The following is a 22,178-nucleotide window of genomic DNA, read 5'->3' as shown; positions in this document are numbered from 1 at the left end:
TTTTTCCAGTTCCCGGTTCCACCAAGGAAGACTTTTAGCACTTTGGCCTCGGAAAATAGGACAAACCTTTTCAAAGCACTCTTAAAATGTACAATTCAGAGTTTCTAATTCATCTTCGAACGCCAAAGGAGTCCTTAGTCGCCTAGGGAGTTGCACTTTATCACCGTTCATTGCGCTTTGTCAAATCCGTTTTCCTAGGGTTCTGTTTTTGTATTATAAACTGTTTGCCTGCAATAGTTAGAGTAAATTCTAGGTATCGGTGATCTGACAGTGAGACTTCGGGTAGCACCCACCAGCGTGTAGTCAACGCTAACACTTTTGAAGTACAGATTGATAGGTCAATTATTTCACTTCTTCTCGGTCCCACGAACGTGGGGGCGCACCCTATGTTTGCCGTCATGAGACCAGCTGAAGTGAGGAAATCAAATGGCTTTTCTCCTCTAGGATTGCATTTGCTACTGCCCCAACAAGTATGTTGAGTAACCGCATCGCAAGCTAAGTGAAATTGAATTCAATTTGTGTCAAGCAGCTTTCCCCGAAGAAGGCTGATAAGGTCAGTGTGCTGTCGAGGCAACACTTTCACAAGACTTTTCTCGTCAGATAAATCAGAATCACCTTTACAACTTCAGTTACTGCTTCGTGCTGGCAAAAATGTATGAAGGAACCACATGCCAAGAACTCATTTTAAGAAACTCTGACAACTTTACCTCAATTTTCGATAGTTAAATCTGATTAGACTTCCTGTTGAAAGCAGCATCAAATCTTTTTACCGTAGTTGATCATACATCATTACAGTTTCACTACTGATGATATAATTTCTTTTCTAATTTCTATTTTTTGTCGGTCGCCTTTCTCTTCAAAGCACCTCTACTCTAATAGAGAGCCATTTTATATGTCCTGCAAAAATCTTCCCACATATTAGACATGGTATATTTTCTGTATCTTAGGGTCGCATGCGTTAAAAACAACTCTTGTATAAACGAAACATATTCACCATAACTGGTTTGTGTACCTACGAGTACTTTTCGATGTTCTTTGCCTCCAATGCATGACCTGCCTATCCTCTGGCCTGATTATACTCTGGTTTGACTAGATGCTGATACTATTGGCTTGGCTAATCGAAGAGTCATCTTACCATAGAACATACAAAATAATTTGTATGAAACAATTACTGCCATAACTATTATCAATTCGGCTAATATCTCCTACATGCAGTAGATACACGTTCTTCGTTCCTCTCAATTTTTTTTCATCGATATGTACATATGTATGTATGTCAACGACAGCACAAATCGCTCACTCTCCTCCACTTTTCACGTACCTCAGAAAACCTTAAAAAATCATCATACACTTTAAATCTATCCTGAACTAATCGAGCCCCACTTAGGACTGGTCTAAACCCGTCACATGTCTCCCCAATTCGCGCTTGAACCCCCAACAATTGTTCCATATACGTAATACAACAACAAATTTTTAGCTAGTATATAAGGTGAATAAGCAACTTCCAGCCACTGTCTAGCGATCTGTAACGGAACCGGCGAGTGGCTGTGATCAATACGCAGTTTTCCATCTATAACCATAGTCGTACTAACATTTGTATTCCTGTACTAGTGCACAGTGAAATTGAAAGTGATCGTTCTTGTGCTGTTTGTGTCGAACTAAATCGTGAACTCCGCATCTATTAAAATGCGATTCATTCAGAAGATCGTGGTTGTAGGAACCCTTATTTCTACCCTATGTTATGCCCAAGAAGGGGTTGACCCTGCCTACCTTCAACAGTACTACCAACAAGTAGCATCTCAAGCAGGAAGGGCTGCTGCAGGAGCGAAACAAGATGCCACTCCTATTTTCGAACCCAATTCGGATGTATCTCCACAATATGTACAGCCAGGACAACAGCTCAGGGTGAGGGATAATGTACAAGAACAGGTAATGGGATGAAAGTTTCTCCTTGCCAGTCACACCCTACGGTGATATTTGATATACGTATGTAATTTGTAACTTATCCCAGGTAAGGGCGCAACAACAACACCAACAGGCGCAGGCATATGTTGCTCCTCAAGTGAGACAGTACGTCCAACAACCTCAGGCTCACCAGGTAAATATTATACAACATCCCAAAATCTTGGGCTATCTATGAGGTGTTGGGCTCGTTTTTATGTATCCTTCGTTTAATCAACAGGTTCAATATGTTCAGCAGCCTCAAGCTGCTCCCAAGGCGACACTTCTCCGTCAACCACCACCCTCTTATGCCGCACCGGAAGGAAAACTGAACAAGGAAAGTCCTGAAGACTATGATGTAAGTTAGAAGATGAAATTGTTGATTAAGTTCCATCGCGAGATTGTTGCACTGTTTAGTTACGCGCATTTTTCATCCTATCTTTGCTCTAAAAGATCCTTTACGATCCCCAAGAAATTTCTCAATTCTTGAATTCCATTCGAATATTATAGAGGCAGCAACATGGCTCAATTAGTAGCCTTGATATATGAAGTGGCATACGTTGAGCATAATTAGCGATTATATCATTTTAATTATTCATGTAAGTGCTGTCTTCCCCGTGTAATTATTGCGCTCGTTATGTGAACCGATCCGACATCTCTATCGCCAGCGATTAACTTAAGAAGTGAATTGAATGAAAATGATTCACGCATCTAAGGTGGAAGTGCACTTTTATACGAGCATCTGTATCTATGGAGATGTCCATAGATATGTATAAGAATGTACGTGTGCATTTGAAACTGTGCATAGAGTTCGGTGATCAAATGGGAAGAAGTTGGCAAAGATCATATCGAAGAAAGTGCAAGGCCGTTGAACGTGCAATCGGTTTATGGTAGTCAATAAAGTTTAATACTGACTACCAGGGTAGGAACGCTTATAACTACTACTCATTGCATGCAAATAAGTGAAAGCATGGAAGAAGCTGGATTCAGATACTGTTTGAAAGTTGATGCACTCGTTAGAAACGAAGAGAATGAATTATGCTTATATACGTATGTATGCGAGCATACCGGTATCTAAATTGCATGACTGCGAAGTCAAGATTATCCCAACTGCGAGTATTGAATAACTAGCGACTCAGAAATGCCACAGCAGATCACATACTTCAGATATTTGTATCTTGGGCTTGAATTTATTCTTAATTGCCAAATAAAGTATAATTAAAAATATTAGCTCTTGGCAGGGATCCAAAGATACGTGTCAAATATTTGGAAAAAAGGACATACAAGGTATGCAAATAAGATAAATCCATTCAAAAATTTAGAAACTAATCAACCAAAAGATTCAAGTATTTGTAAACCTTGGGTCTGTCTAGTGTTTCACGGGATCTTTTTCACTGCGAGGGAGGTAAATTTTACAATTTTAACTGTTCAAGTGACTATTGCAAAAGTGTTAGCTCCAGTTAGGTTGAATGAGGTTGATGGTTTGATTTGGTAGTTAAAATTGCTGTTTACAAGCACTAACTTCGCTTAACAATACTATCTGAGACTTTTGCAAAGTAAAATTACTGTTTATGCACGTAACATGCAATTACAACAATTATAGATACAAAAACAATATCGAACATCTGTACTTGCGCTACGAAATACACAGTTTACTCTTTCGGTATAGCACCACTACTATAGGCAGTATCTGATGGATTGGAATGATTTACCTAAGGAAAGATGTTAAGTCCATTCATCTTCCTCAGTTCGACTTTTGCCTTTCTTTTTTATTGTTCGGAAAAACATGCATTGCATTCATACATTCTCGTAGATCTGCAAAACCAACCAGGTCGGTACCATTGCCCACAACACCGAACCACTATCTGCGATTGTTACATTTAAAACATTTACCTATGTTGCAATTGCCATTGCGTATGCGACCAGGTAAAAGTAGGAAAGTAATTTAAATGTACGGAGTCAAACTCGTTTGGTGAATTTATTGGATAAATGATATCTTGAATCGAAAAGCAGTATAATGACGTGATGTAGAGCACACGACCAGACAGGCACAAGTGACATACAGAATATCTAAAAGGCGTTACGTGGTACGTACTTATGAGAGGCAATTTCGTTACGCATTTGCATAACACAATTAATCAGATCCAGTTTTGAAGAGAGAATGAAGGATGCCAATAGAATCCGTCACATAAATTCCATGATAGCGTGTGGTTTCGTATGTAACATGTGGTTACTTAGATACCAGTTACACTTTCTTTCGTGTTTGATGATAACAAATAAATAATAACCACGATCACATTGCTAATTAGCAACACATTCCTAAAGAGTTCCAGTTGAATGATTTTAACGAACTGGGAGTTATTCCGTTGTTCGATCAAATTCCACTTATTGCTGAACTATGAATCGATTGCGCTGGGAACATAAGAAAGTGAAACCAACAAATAACAATTTCTCATAATAATACTTTCCACCATTTTACCATTTCATTCCAGCCAAATCCATCATACCAATTCGGCTTCGACGTAAAAGATGATGAATTCACCAACTACCAAAATCGCAAAGAATCTCGGGATGGAAATGTGATTACAGGAAGCTACTCGGTCGTAGATGCTGACGGTTTCATCCGAACTGTTAAATACACAGCCGATCCAAAGGAGGGTTTCAAAGCAGAAGTTATTCGAGAACCAACTGATATTGTTGTCAAGGTTCCTACTCCAGCTCCACAAAGTGCAGATCAATATTTGAGACAAGTATCACCGCAAAGATTCCCCTCACAACCAGCACCACAAGCAAAACCATCACCACAACAATATCAATACCACCAATGAAATGACTGATATCCCCGTCATATTCAAATTCTCATATAGATTAAGTTGTATCTATTTAGATTTCCTATTTTACGTTTTTAATATTTAATTCAGCTTGTTGTCAAAATTTTGCAATAAGAATAAATGATACGTATATGAAATTAGATAGAGTTGTTGATGTTTATTCTGTTGAATATCTTAGGATTTTTTTCTGAAGACAGGAGGCTTGTGAATACCAATGCTTCCATGTGAAGATTGGAAATCGGACAGCAAGTCACAATCTCCTCAAGATGTTAGAAGAATCAATATCAAGTAATCATCATCAACGGCGCAACAACCGGTATCCGGTCTAGGCCTGCCTTAATAAGGAACTCCAGACATCCCCGTTTTGCGCCGAGTTTCACCAATTCGATATCCGTAAAAGCTGCCTGGCGTCCTGACCTACGACATCGTTCCATCTTAGGCAGAGTCTGCCTCGTCTTCTTTTTCTACCATAGATATTGCCCTTATAGATTTTCCTCATCCATACGGATTAAGTGACCCGCCCACCGTAACCTATTGAGCCGAATTTTATCAACAACCTGACGGTCATGATACCGCTTATGGATTTCGTCGTTATGTAGGCTACGGAATCGTCCATCATCATGTAGGGGGCCAAACATTCTTCAAAGGATTCTTCTCTCGAACGCGGCCAACAGCTCGTAATTTTCTTTGCTAGGAACCCAAGCCTCCGAGGAATACATGAGGGCTGGCAAGATCATCGTCTGGTACAGTAAGAGCTTTGACCATATGATAAGACGTTTCGAGCGAAATAGTTTTTGTAAGCTAAACTAGGCTCTGTTGGCTGACAACAACCGTGCGCGGATTTCATCATCGTAGTTGTTATCGGTTGTGATTTTCGACCCTAGATAGGAGAAATTATCAACGGTTATAAAATTGTAGTTTCCTATCTTTCCGTTTGACCAGTCCGGCTTGATGTTGATTTTTGGTGCTGACGTTGCACCATACACTTTGTCTTGCCTTCATTGATGTGCAGCCCAAGATCTCGCCCCAGTCGCGGCCTGCTCGATCTGGATGAAGGCACTTTGAACGTCTGGTGTCATTCTTCCCATGATGTCGTTATCATCAGTATAGGCCAGTAGTTGGGTGGACTTAAAGAGGAAAGTAACCCTGGCATTTACCTTAGCATCACGAATCACTTTCTTCAGGCCCAGGTTAAAGAGGGCGCATGATAGGGTATCCCCTTGTCGTAGACCGTTGTTCACGTCGAATGGTCTTGAGAGTGATCCTGTTGCTGTGGGTTCGCACATTGGTCAAAGTCAGCCTAGTCACTCTTATCAATTTCGTCGGGATACCGAATCCTCTCATGGCCATGTACAATTTTACCCTGGCTATGCTATCATAGGCGGCTTTAAAGTCGATGAATAGACGGTGCAGCTGATTTTCATATTCCAACAGTTTTTCCATCGTTTGCCCCAGTGAGAAAATCTGCTCTGTTGCTGATTTGCCTGGAATGAAGCCTCTTTGGTATGGGGACGTTCTGAGCGTATGGGGCTATCCGGCCTAGCAAGATAGTGGAGAATATCTTATAGATGGTACTCAGCAACGTGATACCTCTATAATTGCTGCACTGTGTGATATCCCCCTTTTTATGTATGAGACAGATAATGCCTCTCAATCGTCAGGCATTGATTCGCTATTCCACACTTTGAGCTGATGAACCACTGGGTGTAATTGATCACCTCCATATTTAACCAATTCGGCTGTAATTCCATCGCCTCCTGACGACTTATAATTTTTAAGCTGATGAATTGCACGGACTGTTTCTTCTATACTTGGTGGTGGCAGTATTTGTTCGTCGTCTTCAGTTGACGGGACCTCCAACTCGCCGATGTTCTGGTTGTTCAGTAGTTCATCAAAGTACTCAACCCATCGAGGTGTGTAAGGGTTCATCCTGCTGATTTGTTGGTAAAACTTCCGCACCTGGTGCGGTTGCTCCCTGTTATTTTCGAGTACACAGACTTGTTGGTTCTCCCAGGCTTCCTTTTCCGTCTGTGAAGTCGCTTCTCCGCTTGCCGGAATTCGTGGTAAGGCTCCGCGCTTGCCCGCGTCCTTTGAGAATGCAGCATTACTCAGTATGCAGCATTCTTCCGTTCCGTTGCTAGCTTGCATATATCATCAAACCAGCCGTTCGGCCTCTTTTTGCGGCTGGGCCAAGTATGTTTGTGGCCGTATTTACGATAACGTTCTTCAGGTGATTGTGAAGATCATTTGTTGATGCTTCATCTCCAGGATGTCTGTTGACTGCGGTTACTACGGCATCCATTTTCTTCTTATAGGTGTTGCGGAGGGCTGTATTGTGGATGGCTTCAGTGTTAACTCGCACCTGATTGTCAGAGGGGATTCTGGGCGGTGTTTTTATTCGAGCTCGGAGAACCATGCCAACGGGATAGTGATCAGAGTCTATATTGGCCCCCTATATGTTCTGAAATTCATCAAGGCTATGAGATGGCGGCGTTCGATTAACACGTCTGGAGAGGCCCACGTTTGTTTGTGGACCGCTTTCCGCGCAAACCACGTACTTCCAGCAACCATTTCGTGTAACACTGCTAATTAAACAATCTGCAGTCCGTTATCTTTTGTATTTTGATGTAAGCTATGAGAGACAAGGTATCGCCTGAATACGGGCACCGTCTCTACTTGGCTGTTAAAATCCCCAAATATGACTTTGATACCATATCTGGGACAGGTTTCGAGGGTTCGTTCTACTGCCTCGTGGAAGGTATCCTTCTCCGGCTCTGCAGTCTCCTCTGTAAGGGCGTGAACGTTAATGATGCTTATATTCCTAAATTCGCCTCGCAAGGGCTTATCTTTTCAAAGCCGATACAGCAGGTTTCATTCTTTGGCTTACTAAGAAACCTACTCCGAGCACAAAAATGACTGCTATTATATATGGTGTAGCAACTCTCTCAACCGGGCCCTGTCCAACGCATTTCCTGCAACGCTCTTACATCAGCCCTATATTAGGACAGGGTATCGGCTAGCTGCTTGGCAGCTTCATCTCTGTACAAGGAGCGCACGTTCCATGAGAAAATGCGCAAATCGTTATTCCGTTGTCGTTACCGGGTTCGTCGTTGTAAAATCCATCCAGTCCGAGGCACTTGTTGTGACTTCGTAACAAGTTGCTTTCCGTGTACCCTTTGACCACCTTATGGCGGCCGCAATACGATCACCAGTGGAGATAGAACTGTTTAGCTGCACTTATGCAGCTCCTTAGAGCTCGGATTGGGTGTAGTCTACTGTTTAAGAAAACAACTTCACTAAATAGTTTCAAATGCTTCGTGTTTGGACACTTAGCAAAAGCATGAACTAGTGGCACCAACTGCTCCGCTCCGCACGATGCAGGAATTGGAGGATAAAAGGACGATATTGTTAAATAGTGCAATAAGAACCCCAAATAAATATTGTGCGATGGAAAGGATGGGCAGAATAATAGACATTTTACCGGAAATCGCAAATTTTGGTGTGTCAAGCAGCATTTAGGCTTCGCCACCTGGCATTATGGGAAGCCTGGTCCCAGTTTTTGACAGCAGCATCATCCAATGCTACTGGCACTCGAATTGTTGGTTCCGGTCCGGGCTTGGGGGAAGTTGAAGCCTCCTTTGTTAAAGCATCCGAGATATCACTTCCTTCTACACCACAATGACTAAGTACCCAGAATAATTCCACCGTGTTTAATCAAGAAACAGAGTTTAATCGGTTTTTACATTCCTGTACGATTTTCTAGGTGATCAAAGTACTACTCAACGCCCTCAATGCAGCTTGGCTATCGCAACAGATTGCGATTTGCCTGCTCTTCAACCCTCATGTCGAGACAAAGGTCCGCCTACACAGTCCATAAGCTGTGAGGGCTCGTTTCATCTTTACCTCTACATGTTTTTTTCCAAAGAAACTTCTTGTCTAAGATAACTCCCAGATATTTCACTTCTTCGAAGAGTTGAAGGGTTGTACCCCTCATCTCTGGAAGGCAAAGACCATTCAGTTTCCTCCTTTTTGTGAAGAATACCATTGTGGTTGTATTTGGATTTACTGAAAGGCCATGTCTGAGACATCAACTGTCAAACAAATCAATGGCGCGAGATCTCGACCAACAGCCACATCATCCGCGTAAGCTTGAACGTGTATTGGTGAATTTTGCAGTTCACATAGTAGTGAGTTAATCAGCAAACTCCATAGAAGTGATGATAGCACACCTCCTTGATGGCAGGCTTTCGTCGCTTCCATTGTTAAGTAGCGGTCAACACTCACTTCAGCACACAACAATCTCTTCGTTAGCATAGCGTAGGTCCAATTTCTTAGAGTTTCGTAAACACCATGCTCTCTGGCGGCATCACAGGGCTTTTGGAAGGGCACACAGTCAAAAGCCCCTTCAATGTGCACCAACACTCCCATTGCATAATCACCCTTCAGAGCTGTATCCTCGACCTTTGAAACCAAAGAATGAAGAGCAAACTCACAGGACACAAAGATAAGCATGTTGATTTTCATTTAGTGGGTCCGATCATAGCGCCTTATCACGAATGTGACACTCAACCAGTCTCTCCAGATATTTCAGCGAAAATGATGTTAATCTGATTTGCCTGAAGTTTTTTGAATTTGAATAGTCATCTTTGCCAGGCTTTGGTATGAAGACTACCTTCACCTGCTGCCAAGAGGAAGTCACGTAGCCTAGAGCAAGACATCCTCGAGAAATATTTCTTGGAAATTGCTTTAAGTGCTCTATGCCCTCCTATAGCATCGCTGAATAGATGCCATCCATTCCAGGTGCTTTGAAGTGTTCAAATGATAGTATAACAGCTTTCGCTTTTTCATTGGCAACCACCGCTCTTGCAGTGTCCCAATTCCCCTTGTAATATCTTCGGGTTGAAGGATTTGCAGTAACCTCCAATTCTCGTGTTCCCACTACTGAGACCTTTTCTCCCGGGTGATGCACTTCCAAGAGGGTATGTATAGACTCAACTCTGGAGTTCGAGAAAGTACCATTCGGTTTTCTAAGAGAGTCCAACTTGGCCGACTCATCCTTATTAAGGACTCTTCACAGTCTCCCTTATATTCCCTTATTTTGGTTACTACCGGCAAGCTTTACTAGCATATACATATACATACATATGTCTACCTGTTTTAATTGACACTGGAATGTATGGAAATGACTAAAAAAGTCAAAAAAGCAAAATTAAAACGTTCTCACGAATTCGCCGTTCATATAAGTTCACTTTATATGATGACGTCATACATGTCTTGGGAGCTTAAATTTACCTAACTTTGACCTACTATAACTCTGTTAATAATAGTCGGATTGTCTTCAAACTCTTCAGGATTATGTCCTATATTGTCGTCTATACTGATGTCAAATTTTGTACTCCTGAGATTAACTTAAGGGGGGCTTTCTGGTAAATTTCCAAAATATATTGTAGTAATACACTATTATTAACGTTATTTGTGCAGATATCGGAATGGGATGTATTTTGATGCCTGGATTTCATATAGTTGCATCACTGTGATTTTTTCAGATTGTTCGGTTAGGTAGGTTCTGAGAACAAGACCTACTTCACTTTTGGGGCATACATTTTGTGCCCTATCCTCACCCCTAGGTTTCACCCAATATTAGAAAAAAAATCAGTTTCGAAAAATAGTCGAATAGTAATTGAGTCCTTTAATTTGATATGCCACATGACTAAGTTCTGTGAAAAAAAAATTACATCCTCCTCTCCTCCATCCTCCATGTATGGGGCTCTGCATATAAAGGGACGCACAGACCACATGTTCTCACCAAATTTCGTACCAATCGGTTCAGCCACTTCTGAGTAAATGGGGTGTGACCAACAGGCAGACAGATGGACAGTCGGCAGACAGACATTGAACCGATTTTAATAAGGTTTTGTATTACACAATAAGGTTTTGTTTTACACAAAACCTTAAAACCGGGAAAGATTGAGAGGATTCGATCTGGAAATAATGATCCAATGGCGTCCTAGGAAGCTTTTAGCCATTTTGTATCTTCCGAAAATGCAATATGTACCTATCAGTTTAAACCTCGAAATAGCGGCTGCCGCGTTGAATGTTCCTTATCCTTAATTAAATAATTAAGTAAATTTTGGGGAGAGACAACTGCAGTAGAAAATAAAGTAATTAAAACAATTCAGGAGGCTGCCGACTTTTCCCTTAAATCGGGTAAGTGTTTGAAAGTAATTAGCAAGCCCGCAGTTTAAACTACTAAATACTTGGCAAGACCTTTTGATTGTCAGTGGACATTATTGAGGCTCTACACGAAACGGCGAAGTTAATTGCAGTCATAAGTACACGATTTTATATCTTGAAGTCATGAGAAACAGCAAAGATTAAGAAGATTGCGTTTTTCCCTAGACCATGAAAACAAACAATGATAGAAAATTGACGGGCAACTAAGATTTCTCTCACTGCATAAGCTGCACCCTTATCCAGTGGCAAAGTGTAGGTATAAAACCTTATAGTGGTACCTTGAAAAATGTTTGAATTTGAATTGAAAAATTCTGATTTTGGAATGAAAAATTCTGAATTTGAAATTGAAAATTCTGAAATTAACCTGGAAAAGTCTGAGATCAGTTTGGAAAAATCTGAAATTGTTTGCAAAATTCGGAATTTGATTTGGAAAACTCTGAATCAGACTTGCAAAACCTATATATATGCTAATATTTTATTATTTGAAGGAAGTGAAACCGAATGAATATATGCTTCTCGTATGATATGCTGAGACCAAAAGGGCAAGTTAAAGAACTGGCACATGTTGAACTATGTCGCAGTTACCACATAGCAAGCTGGATAGCTTTCAAATATCAAAAAGCAGTTACACAATATTATGCAAGTTGTGCATTAAGTAGTGTCCCATTTATTATCTTCAAAAATAGTACATTGTTCAGGATTTGTTTAGATTCAAGATCACTTTCATTGTTTTAGCTATATCGCCTACGAAATCTGTTTTCGCTAGGATTCGATTTCAGATGAAAGCCACGATCATCCTACTTGGCCTAGTTCACGTGAATTCCAATTGAAAGTTCAACATGTGCTTTCGTAATTATCTAGAATGCATGTATTTTCGGAGAAAATTTTGAGTTCATTATGAAAGCCAAGAAGCCAAGATAATTTTCAATTGAAGCTTACCAAACTTAGGATCATGCGCTGTACATTGAATAAGTTTCATCAAAACGGAATTGTAGAAATTGTAGGATATTTTTCAGAATGCAGTGGCTTAAAACATTCGAATAAAGCATGAACATTTTGGGCTTTGGAAGATTTCTATAATTCAAACATGTTTTCCTGCCAGGTATGGAATAGACATTTTGCTACCATATTGTGAAAAATGTTTTTATTTCATTGAGCTAATAAAATTGTTCCTTATTGAGTTTAAATATAGAATTCTTTAAATTAGCTCTCTTATTTAATAATTCGATAGGTAATCCTGAAAAAGCATTTTATGTTATAGTACAGGAAGAATTATATATTACTGTATAATTCTAAAACGGATGGAATATAAAATGTAACCTGAATTCATTGAAGACATTTTCCAATCAGATACATATCCTAAACGTCTTCAATTACCAATGTTGATTGCCCCCGATCACTAAGTTCTCTTCAAAGATCAGTAATTCGAATATTATCCCTACGTACGTATATGCTTACGTATACGAATACAAGAACGAAAATCTTTCCTAAAGTTCGCTAGTTGCGGATTAAGTTTCTTTTCCTCACATTATCTACAAATACGTTCAAAGTGGTTCCTCAAAACGAAATTCTTACTCAAGTTTCCCATTTTACTGCATCCGTCATAAAATTAATCTATTGCACGCCGAATAACGAACAAACTTAATTGAATTTGAATATCTACGCGGTGTCAGGAGGCTTATTCAGGTGTAGTGGTCCTTCACAGGTGTTTTTCGTAGTTTAACAGATTGCATGTGTGTATATTGAAATAATGCAAAGTGATACAGACTACGATTACGGGAGGCCAGCATTCTGGAGATTACCTAAAACCAAGGAGGATCGGTTTTACATTAGAAAGAAGAAAGTTCGATTTGACGATGAGGTAAGTGGTAATTCGTAGGTATTGCGTAATTTTTAAAATTACTTATTTTCCCGCTTAATTTTCTCCAAAAATAGATTGACCAAGTAGATCATGCAATAAAACATTAGAATCAAGATAATTGTAAAAGCTTTAGCCCGAGTATTGGTCTGTCTGGGTACATGGCGACGCAAATGAACATGCGGTTCCAATTATTTTCGGTGAACTTTCAATCATATTGCTTGGCAATAAATCAATCTTGTATTCATGTTTGTTCCGTAGATACTTTCTTCCGGTTCATGTCTTCTCGACTGCATATAAATTGGGAGCCAAATGCTACTTAATTAAACTCTTTGAAAGGACGAATTTGAACCTAAAAACAATTTTAGGCATTTTCAAAATTAAGATTATCTATGGAGTTGCTTTCTTATTGCCGAGCAATTGCAAAATATCTAGATTAGAACTTTTTCTCAATTCTATATCTTTTAACTTTTCCATTAAATTGACGTAAAAATGGTGTCAGATCGACGGATAATGTATTAATTATAGCGCAGCCGTCGCTGGCCGTAAATGTTTTTTAGCTATATGCAATCTTATATATCGTTGAACCATGTGGGATGCAACTGGCGCCAATTAAGTCTGTGTTATATCATAAATATGAGCCGTATTGGAAAGGTGATGAAAAGGAGCGGCAATCCCGAGCGATTTATTGCCTATACAAATGTGGGGATCAAACTATACAAAATTCTTCCTATTTAAACTTTTCCAATGTGTAGTGCCACGGAAAGCCTAAGGAGTCTACTATAGAAGACACAGCAGCATGCAGTCTAAGCAACTTTCAAAACCGCCATAAGTTCTATCTGAAATAATCAGAGGCAATTATGACAGCAGGTATGCAGTTGTGTCTGCTTCGAAAACCATTCTAGTTGAACTTGACCAACCACGACAGCCGCCATAAAAGGTAAATTCGGCCTGTGAGATACGCCTGAACAGTCCGCACTTGGCCGGCGACCGGACCGTGGATGGGTTATATCATATCATGGATGGGTTGTAGCTGGGCTATCAATTTCGACTATTCAGCCGCCCGGTGATCGAAGGAAAACCGACTTGACCAACCGGCCACCCGAGAGCTAATAAGGAAAACCTGTTCGGCTGTGCGTTTATGCCCCTGTCGACAGTCGTCGCACACAGGCGGTTTACGCAATGAAATTCATGTTGTTCCTGTTTGTTTAGGCTGTGAGAGGGAATTTTATGAGCATCTTCATCGCTGGTAAACCTTTTTAACTTTTCAACAAAACCTTATTAAAATCGATTCACTATCTGACTATCTGTCTGTCCATCATTCAATCTCTCTGTTGTCTCATGCACTTTTCTCAAAAACGACTGTACCGATTGACTCAAAATTTGGTGAAGAGGTGAGACCTGTGAACTCCCACATATGTAGTGAATGACATTGTTGCACGGTGAACATAAGGCGGTTCCCCATATACCCAAAAGACTTGTGCAAAATTTTTTTCAAGGGAATATAGCCCCGTCTGGTATTAAATTAAGGTCATCCTGTGTGTCAGATCCTCGGAATCGAATTTTTTTTTGGCATCAATTGTATCTAGATATAGTGTAGAATATATGATCAAAGTGATTTTTTGATATTCGGAGTCGTTCGGAAATTATAGTGTTAAATACGTGATAAGTCATATGCCAGATTTATGTCGAACGCCGTAATAAAGCTCGTATTTATCGGTCCGACTAACGTTCAAATGACTTCGCTAAAAGGAAAAGAATTGAAGCCAAGGCTGTACATGTGTTTCTTGAAGAAACCTAAGGTTTAAGGATTAGGTATAGCAAATTAATTGTCAGTTAAGGTTTTAAAGCTAAAAATCGTATTCTACTTTTTAAATGCCTTTTTCTCGAAACCGCATATTGAAAATCGGCTGCCACCATAGCCCAAAATTTATCAAACGAAATTCTTTGAAATTTTTACGATATTTCTACGGTCCGCAAACTAGGATAATTGCGATTCAGTCAGTAGTTTTTTTTTTTATTCATTGAAGAAGCCGTGAAAAAACATCAAAATTCTCAGAAAAAAGTTTAACACGGCACCAAAAATTTAGCTCTCATTTTTTAATAATCCTAGTTTTCGGATTGTAGTTAAGTCTGTACTTTAGAACGCCGTTTACGTTTTTCTTTAAGATGATCACAGCGCCATCTAGCGTGTCAGCAGAAAAGCACCTTTTTTTGGAGATGAGTGAATAAATTGCTCTGTATTTCAATAACGAACTATGTGATCGGGCACGCTCAAGATATTAATAAGTCTATGATGAAAAATTCGTATTTGTATATTTATCTAGTTCTTCACAAAAAAATTCTAAAAAAGCCAAAAAAACCCGCCTTCACACGGGATGACCCCCTTAAGGGCCCCGATTAGTACGATTCAAAGCAGATATTAGTTTCACCATTAGTTACAAAGGAGGAGAGTGCGGGGGTCCGAAAAGGTCCATGTTCTCCGACGGATGAATTCAGCTTAAGACTAATGCAATCGTCCGTTCAATTCCCTGAAGAACTTTGTTGGAATAAGAAACGTATTTCAAGCCTCACTCGGCTATTCCGTACATACAACGAAATAGTAATGAACCGTGGCTCATAGAAATAACAACCTTTTTTTTTATATGCTTTTTGGGTACGTAATTATTGTATATATGCATTGTGTCCGGATAGCTGACTGGTTAGAGCACCAAAACAAGCCGTCACACTCCAGACAGTAGAATCCATCATCCTTGCCCGAAATAAGAAAAAGTCAACCGACCCTGACCACATCCCTATTATCATTCTAAAAAATGCGCAAAAACCCTAAGCCCTTTCCTCTCTCAACTCTTCAAGCTATACCTCCTATCTGCACACTTTCCCACTCCATGGAAAGAATCCCACATTGTCCCAATCCTAAAAAAAGAACCTTCAGCTCCCCCGGGCAGATACCGCCCCATTCCCCTCCTCAACGTGACATCGAAAATTTTCGAGCACGTCATCCACGATATCATGCTCCAGAATGATGTCACGTTGAGGAGGGAGATAGGGCGGTAGCTGCCCGGGGAAGCTGAAGGTTATTGTGTTAGAACACATCACTGACCACACCATTATTCCCCCATTCCAGTTTGCTAACAGGCGCGGCCACCGCACCTCACACGCCTCCTAGTCCTCAAAACTGACATTCTCTCCCAGTTAAACAGCAACATCTCCACCACTTACTTGCCTCCTCGATAACCAGAAAGCTTTCGACGCCGTCTGGCACGAAGGCCTCACCTACAAATTCACCCACACATTCAAATTTCACCCGCAACTGCGTAGTTTATCCTGAATTACCTTCCAATCGTCAACCTCTAGTCCGCACCGATGCCGCCCTATCCGGCCTATACAGTCCCCCTGCAGGCATCCCTCAAGGCTCAACTCCCCCCAAGCTGTCAAAACCATTCAATACGCTGACGACTTGATTCTCTACACCTCTTCCCGAAGCATCCACTAAATACCTGGGAATAATACCCGCTTACCACCCCCCCCCCTCATCCTCAAGAAAGACACCACCATCCTCCCCAAAGTCAAACTCTTCTGCTATAAGCAGCTTATCCGCCCCTAATCACGTATGGATTCGTCGCATGGTGCGACGTCTCCTCAGCCCAAATGGAGCGTCTACAGGTGCGCGAAAGGAGGTTCTTCCGCCTGTCCCTTTCCCAGTCCAATCTCCACTCCAACCAAGCCGTCTATGACGAGATAAATTGCTCCCGCATAGACCAGATCCTCCTTACCTCACTAACCAAATTCCTCATTAAATGCCAGTCCCACGGAAATTACCTCATCCAGTTTTACACCCACGTACGCAGCCATAACAAGTACCCCTCATACCGGCACCATTCCCTCCCTACAGATCTCCTAACCCTTTCCATGCAGAATAGCAGCTATCGCGACGATAAGCTGATTATATTCAACCGCCCATACGATCAACATCGTCCTGGCCTCGTTTACTCCATCGCCCAATAACACCACCGTCCTTTATATGTATCCTTCCTCCATCCGTTCATGTATCCTAATAATTTCTCTGCGCAAACAACAATATAAGAGGAGTTTTTCCTGACTTTCCCCTCTATAGCATAAGTTCTAAGATAAGTTAGAATTACTTTTAATTAAGTCTAGTATTAAGCCAAATGTTACTCTCCAGGTAAAGCTAAGCTGTTAGAGATAAGTCTAGTATTAAGTTTAGTCATAAGCTATGTGTAACCATATAAAGAAAACAAGTCGGGAAACCGGAAGCTAGATGCTTCAGGTATGAAAGGTTTTGTGTGTTTCTTTTATAAAGAGATTTGAGTGTGCATTTGTCTCATTAATATGTAGCATGTAATACAGGGTGCGGCAGCATAACTTCCTTTTTTAAAATGCGCGCCACTCAGTTAGTTGATGTCATAGCGGAGCGCTAGTGGTCTCGTTCAAGAGGGGATACTGTAAACTTTTGTCCCGACACGGTTCAGTCGCCATCATGCGTTGGAATAGTGAGGAGCGTGCCTTTGCCGTTGAGGTTTACTTTTCAAGCGGATGTTCGGTTATTGCAACACAACGTGCATTTCGGAATCGCTTTAATTTATCCCCGTTGGCTCCCGTCCCAGACCGCAAATCAATTGTTACATGGGTCACTACATTCAGACAAACTGCAAGTGCGACAAAAGGAAGAACTAGAGTCCCTCGGCCCGTTAGATCACCTGAGAACATTGAAGCAGTGAGAGCGTCAATGTTGCGATCGCCACGGCGTTCTGCGCGCAAACACGCATCTGCCCTTGGACTATCCGATCGTTCTGTGAGAAGAATTCTTCGTGATGATCTTCATTTTGATCCCTATAAGATGGCGATAGTGCAGGAACTTTCAGAACGTGACTTCAATTCTCGCATGAACGCGTGTGAGCTTCTTCTTGATGTCGTTCCCGAGGGTGCTATTGTTTTTTTTAGCGATGAAGCCCATTTTCATTTGTGTGGGTCGGTTAACAAACAAAACATGCGCTACTGGGCTGGCATCAACCCTCGAGAATTGCATCAAAAGCCTTTGCATTCACCTAAAGTCACAGTGTGGTGTGCAATTTCCTCAGCTGGAATTATTGGTCCCTGGTTTTTTGAGGAAAATGAGGTTACAGTGACAGTGAATTTGGAACGGTATGTAAGCATGCTACAGAATTTTTTTTCCCACGGCTAGAAAATTTGGATTTGGGGGACACTTGGTTCCAACAAGACGGTGCAACAGCACACACTTCAAGAGCATCGATGGCTGTTTTGAGGGAACACTTTCCAGAGCGCCTTATCTCAATTAGAAGCGATTTTGAATGGCCGGCACGCTCTAGCGATCTGTCCCCTTGTGATTTTTTTCTATGGGGTTTTTTGAAATCCCGTGTTTATGTGAACCGTCCAAGAACCCTACAAGATTTGAAGATCAACATCCAAGAAGAAATTGCCAACATAACACCTGCTATGCTAACAAGAGTCATGACAAACGCCAGAAATCGGTTCACGCAATGTATGGAGAATGGGGGACGTCACCTAACAAACTTGATCTTCAAAACAATGTAAATAACAACTTTAGACATGTACCTACATTATAAAAAATAAATAAATATTTTCCGATGCATACAATAGTTTTTATTGAGTTTTGAAAAAAGGAAGTTATGCTGCCGCACCCTGTATATACATACATTATGTGCAAATATCCAATTTCAAGTGATATTGACATTCAAAATCTTGAATTTGCACAGAAGCGACACCTTTGACCTAGCATAACTTTGCTAGTAATGGGGCAATTTTCGCCAAATTTGGCAGGATCATGCTCTATGCTTGGAGATTCTAGGGTGGACTTAAGGGGATTTTTCTGTCAATTACCAAAAATTATAGTAATTATAGTAACTTTATTTGAATAGGTATCGGTAAGGAGGGTATTTCGGAGCCTAGGCACCATATAGTGGCAGCCTCTTGTTTTTTTTTCAGATTTTTCGGTTGGATAAATTCTGGGAATAGGTTCATTCAAGAAATGATCACTTTCAACCCCCCGCACTCCCCACCTTTCCAACAAATGTCAAAACTAAGATCGACTTTGAAAAGTAGTAACCGAGACCATTAATTTGATACCCCACATAACTATATTTGATGAAAAAAAATGTACACCCCCCTTTTGCATGTATGGGGACCCCCCCCCCTTAAATTCGACGTTCGAGCGTTCACATGTTCCCACCTTTGTACCAAATTTGGCGTCAATCGCTACAACCGTCTCCGAGAAAAATGCGTGTGAAGGACAGACAGACAGACAGTAAACCGATTTTAATAAGGTTTTGTGTTTACCCAAAATCGAATCTTGATGGAGAGAAGATAATCTAAGGATATAAGACATCCATTAAAAATAGGAAAGCAATTATACTTATCATCAAAAAGACATTCAATTTCGTCTACATATATAGTGTATAGATTTATGTCTACATACTCGAATGAACATTTCTACCCCATGTTTTTAATTGCAAATGGTATTCAACCGTATTGCAGCGCATGTCTGCATCTGCTGTCGCCAAATCTTGTTATATCAAAACAATCTTAAAAATAACTTGATGTTTTAAACATCTATGGATTGAGACAGCACAAAATCAGAATGTTTTATACTAAACTTATGGAATATGAATACGAGGAAAGATATTTTCCCCAAAAGATACAAAATGTGAATTTATGGGGTTATGCCTACACAAAATGGTAATGTCGAAAAATGAGGACTGTAAACAAAATTGTATAAATAAATGCTTATATTAGCTATATCTGTAACGCTGCACGAGTAGCCCACGCTGAATGTATTTGTGGATATCCAAATATACAGATTTTGTATATTCGCATTAATCTACGCATACTATACAACGTCGAAATCAATGTAAGCACTACCTCTGGTAAAATCTGTAATTATAAAGATCCCTTTCTAAGAAAAAGTTGAAAACTACATAGAAGCTGTCATCGCCAATATTTTTTAAATTATTCTATTTTTCTATCAAATCAAATATAAATTTCGGCCTTTTTGAAGTTTTCCATTTTGTTTCCTTAAATTTTCCTGTATTTCGGATTGGAAAAAAAGATACATGCTTGAGATGACTCAATCGAGATGAAAGTCATTTGAAGAATCCGCACGGATCGAAGTCAAAATGATACTATAGTTGCCCTGAACCGCACATAGTAGCGCATGTCGTAGAAGAATACAGTCCTGTATATGCAAATCTTCTAAAGTAGCACACAGTTTCTTAAATTAGTACTTGGGCAGCACTCAGTACGAATAAATCCGCTAATTAAGTTGGACGATAACCAAAAAACTCTAGTACGAGACTTATTCGAAATAATCGATTCTAGCCTTGCAAGTGTTTGTTGAACATTACCCCGAAAAGTGTTTATAATATTGCATATATCGTTATTAAAAATTTATGAATCGAATATAAACAATTGCGAACTAGTGCTCTGTGCTTTCCGTGAAGACTAGTCCGAATAGTTTCGAAGCTCGGTTTCAAATCCAAACGGGGTTCAAAATGAGCCCCAAACTACACGAATTCGTGGTTGTGCTACAACGTGATGGACAACAAACGCCATGGGGAATCCGGCTTGTAGGCGGCAGCGATCTGGATACACCGCTAATTATCACTAAGGTGAATAATCTTGTGGAAAACATTTGGTTTTATATGCTGGGAAATTAGAACGGAAAAGTGTTTTTTATGGATTCCAACACATTGTATTTGTACGTACCAACCATACACCGAACATAGATACATCCCAAGAAAATACCGTGAAATTCGAGACATTCAGCACAAGATCACTTGGTTTAATTGAAGCGGATTTTTCTATTTATTCTGGCGATACTTGCCAAGTTGTTTTGCTTAATTTTGGCATTGATCTACTTAACTTCACATCTGCAGCTTGAAATTTCACTAATGCAGTATATAGCATTCTTCATGCAAATGTAGGACCCGCCAATTTCCTGATTTATCACTTCAATCGCATACAGACAGAGTACATCCTCAGATGATAATCGTTGCTTCCTTTGAGGAATGCTCACTTCAAAATGATTACATGTTTAAAAGTAAAATTTATCGATTTCTGCTGGGTTTTCTATTTGCTTTTTACACTCTATTAATAAACAATTCCTTTTATTTAATTGCCGATGGAGCATCTGTTACTTTCCATCAGCTACTCTGCGAATCTCTTGATTTTAAATACTTTGAGACTAAAGATTGTTTAATTTTTGAGTAACTTATCTTGTCATTTGTTTCCGTCTCTAAGGTTAACAGCAAAATCTTTTTTTAACAAAGTTTGCCTAGTTTTCGGGAAGGTGTTATTGCACCCAATTGTATTTTGACAAAATGTCCTTTTTGTTTTCCTAAATGCTGTTTTTAGTTAATTATTTATTTAGCTATGGCGCTTCAGTTTAAAAGCGTACTTTGACCTCCGATAACGTCTCGTACCTTGATCCTCCGACTGGGTTCTCAAGCTGCGGATCTCCAGTACCGAATTGCTAGTACTTCGGAAATTTTAGTGACCGTTTTGCTTATGTTTGACCTTTTAGTAAACGTCTGGGCATCCTGTTCAGTCCCACCATAATGCCCCCTCCAGCTTGTCAATCGTGATTAATTTGGATACCGATGATTCATCGTATACATATATATAGATTGCAACTCTTTGTTGCACCGAATTCTTCACTCCCTCCGTTCCCTTATGAGTCGGAAAATCCATTCCACCAGGTTTTGCTGTAACATAAGAGTTTTGTAGATTTAAAAATTATTATTCCTGTGCATCTTGCTGGACTTGACTGAATAGTATGCTTTTCCCCTTGTGCCAATACGCTGTAATAATATTTCACAGCTTTCGGGTTCATTTATAATGAAAGTAGATATTAAGGGATTACCCATGTTGCCATTTACGATAGCCTATAATGAAGAAAAGCTATCCCCAAAAAAATCGAAACTGCCAAAAATTGACCGTTCAACTCGATCAGCGACTAAAGCAAATTGTACCACCATTTTGGGGTTGGGTAGGGCTGACAACCCAATACGGAAAACCGAAGTTACGAAGCCACAGAAGGAGCCTCTGACTGGACTGACAATACCACGACGAACCCGGCAATAACAACGGAATAACGATTTGCACATTTTCTCATGGAAAGTGCAGAGAAGGAGCCGGCAAGCAGCTAGCCGATACCCTGTCCCAATATAAGGCTGATGTAACTACGATGCAGGAGATGTGTTGGACAGGGACCGGTTTCCTGGAGAAGTATCACAACACCATATATTATAGTGGCC

At 40.2% G+C, this 22,178-nt stretch overlaps 2 protein-coding genes across 11 annotated transcripts in view; both read left to right on the top strand.

The window, feature by feature from the left end:
• Window positions 1-1,499: 1,499 nt before the first annotated feature.
• Window positions 1,500-4,912, top strand: LOC119648656 (larval cuticle protein A1A). 4 transcript variants are annotated; one of them, XM_038050432.1, is made up of 4 exons: window positions 1,500-1,929; window positions 2,012-2,098; window positions 2,180-2,299; window positions 4,434-4,912. In XM_038050432.1, exons 1-4 carry the CDS (start codon window positions 1,687-1,689, stop codon window positions 4,767-4,769), a joined length of 786 nt encoding a protein of 261 aa, XP_037906360.1. In that variant the 5' UTR covers window positions 1,500-1,686; the 3' UTR covers window positions 4,770-4,912. The 4 variants fall into 4 exon arrangements, with proteins under 4 accessions (XP_037906360.1, XP_037906363.1, XP_037906362.1 ...); XM_038050435.1 differs by having other exon boundaries at window positions 1,501-1,905; window positions 2,183-2,299; XM_038050434.1 differs by having other exon boundaries at window positions 1,501-1,905.
• A 7,814-nt stretch (window positions 4,913-12,726) lies between these two features.
• LOC119647941 (LIM domain-binding protein 3) overlaps window positions 12,727-22,178 on the top strand; it is a 69,156-nt gene continuing 59,704 nt past the window's right edge. The window contains exon 1 of one of the 7 annotated variants that reach the window (XM_038049292.1): window positions 12,727-12,867. In XM_038049292.1, coding sequence (XP_037905220.1) covers window positions 12,757-12,867 — 111 coding nt within the window. In that variant the 5' untranslated portion in view covers window positions 12,727-12,756. Of the gene's footprint in view, window positions 12,868-20,107; window positions 20,532-22,178 lie in introns of those variants that run through there. The other 6 variants (XM_038049298.1, XM_038049294.1, XM_038049296.1 and 3 more) reach the window with 6 other exon arrangements.

The sequence above is a fragment of the Hermetia illucens genome, chromosome 2 (assembly GCF_905115235.1).
Source record: "Hermetia illucens chromosome 2, iHerIll2.2.curated.20191125, whole genome shotgun sequence".
Classification (NCBI taxonomy): Eukaryota; Metazoa; Arthropoda; class Insecta; order Diptera; family Stratiomyidae; genus Hermetia; species Hermetia illucens.
Note: the sequence above shows the minus strand (reverse complement) of the source record. Positions and strands in the feature narration are given on the sequence as shown.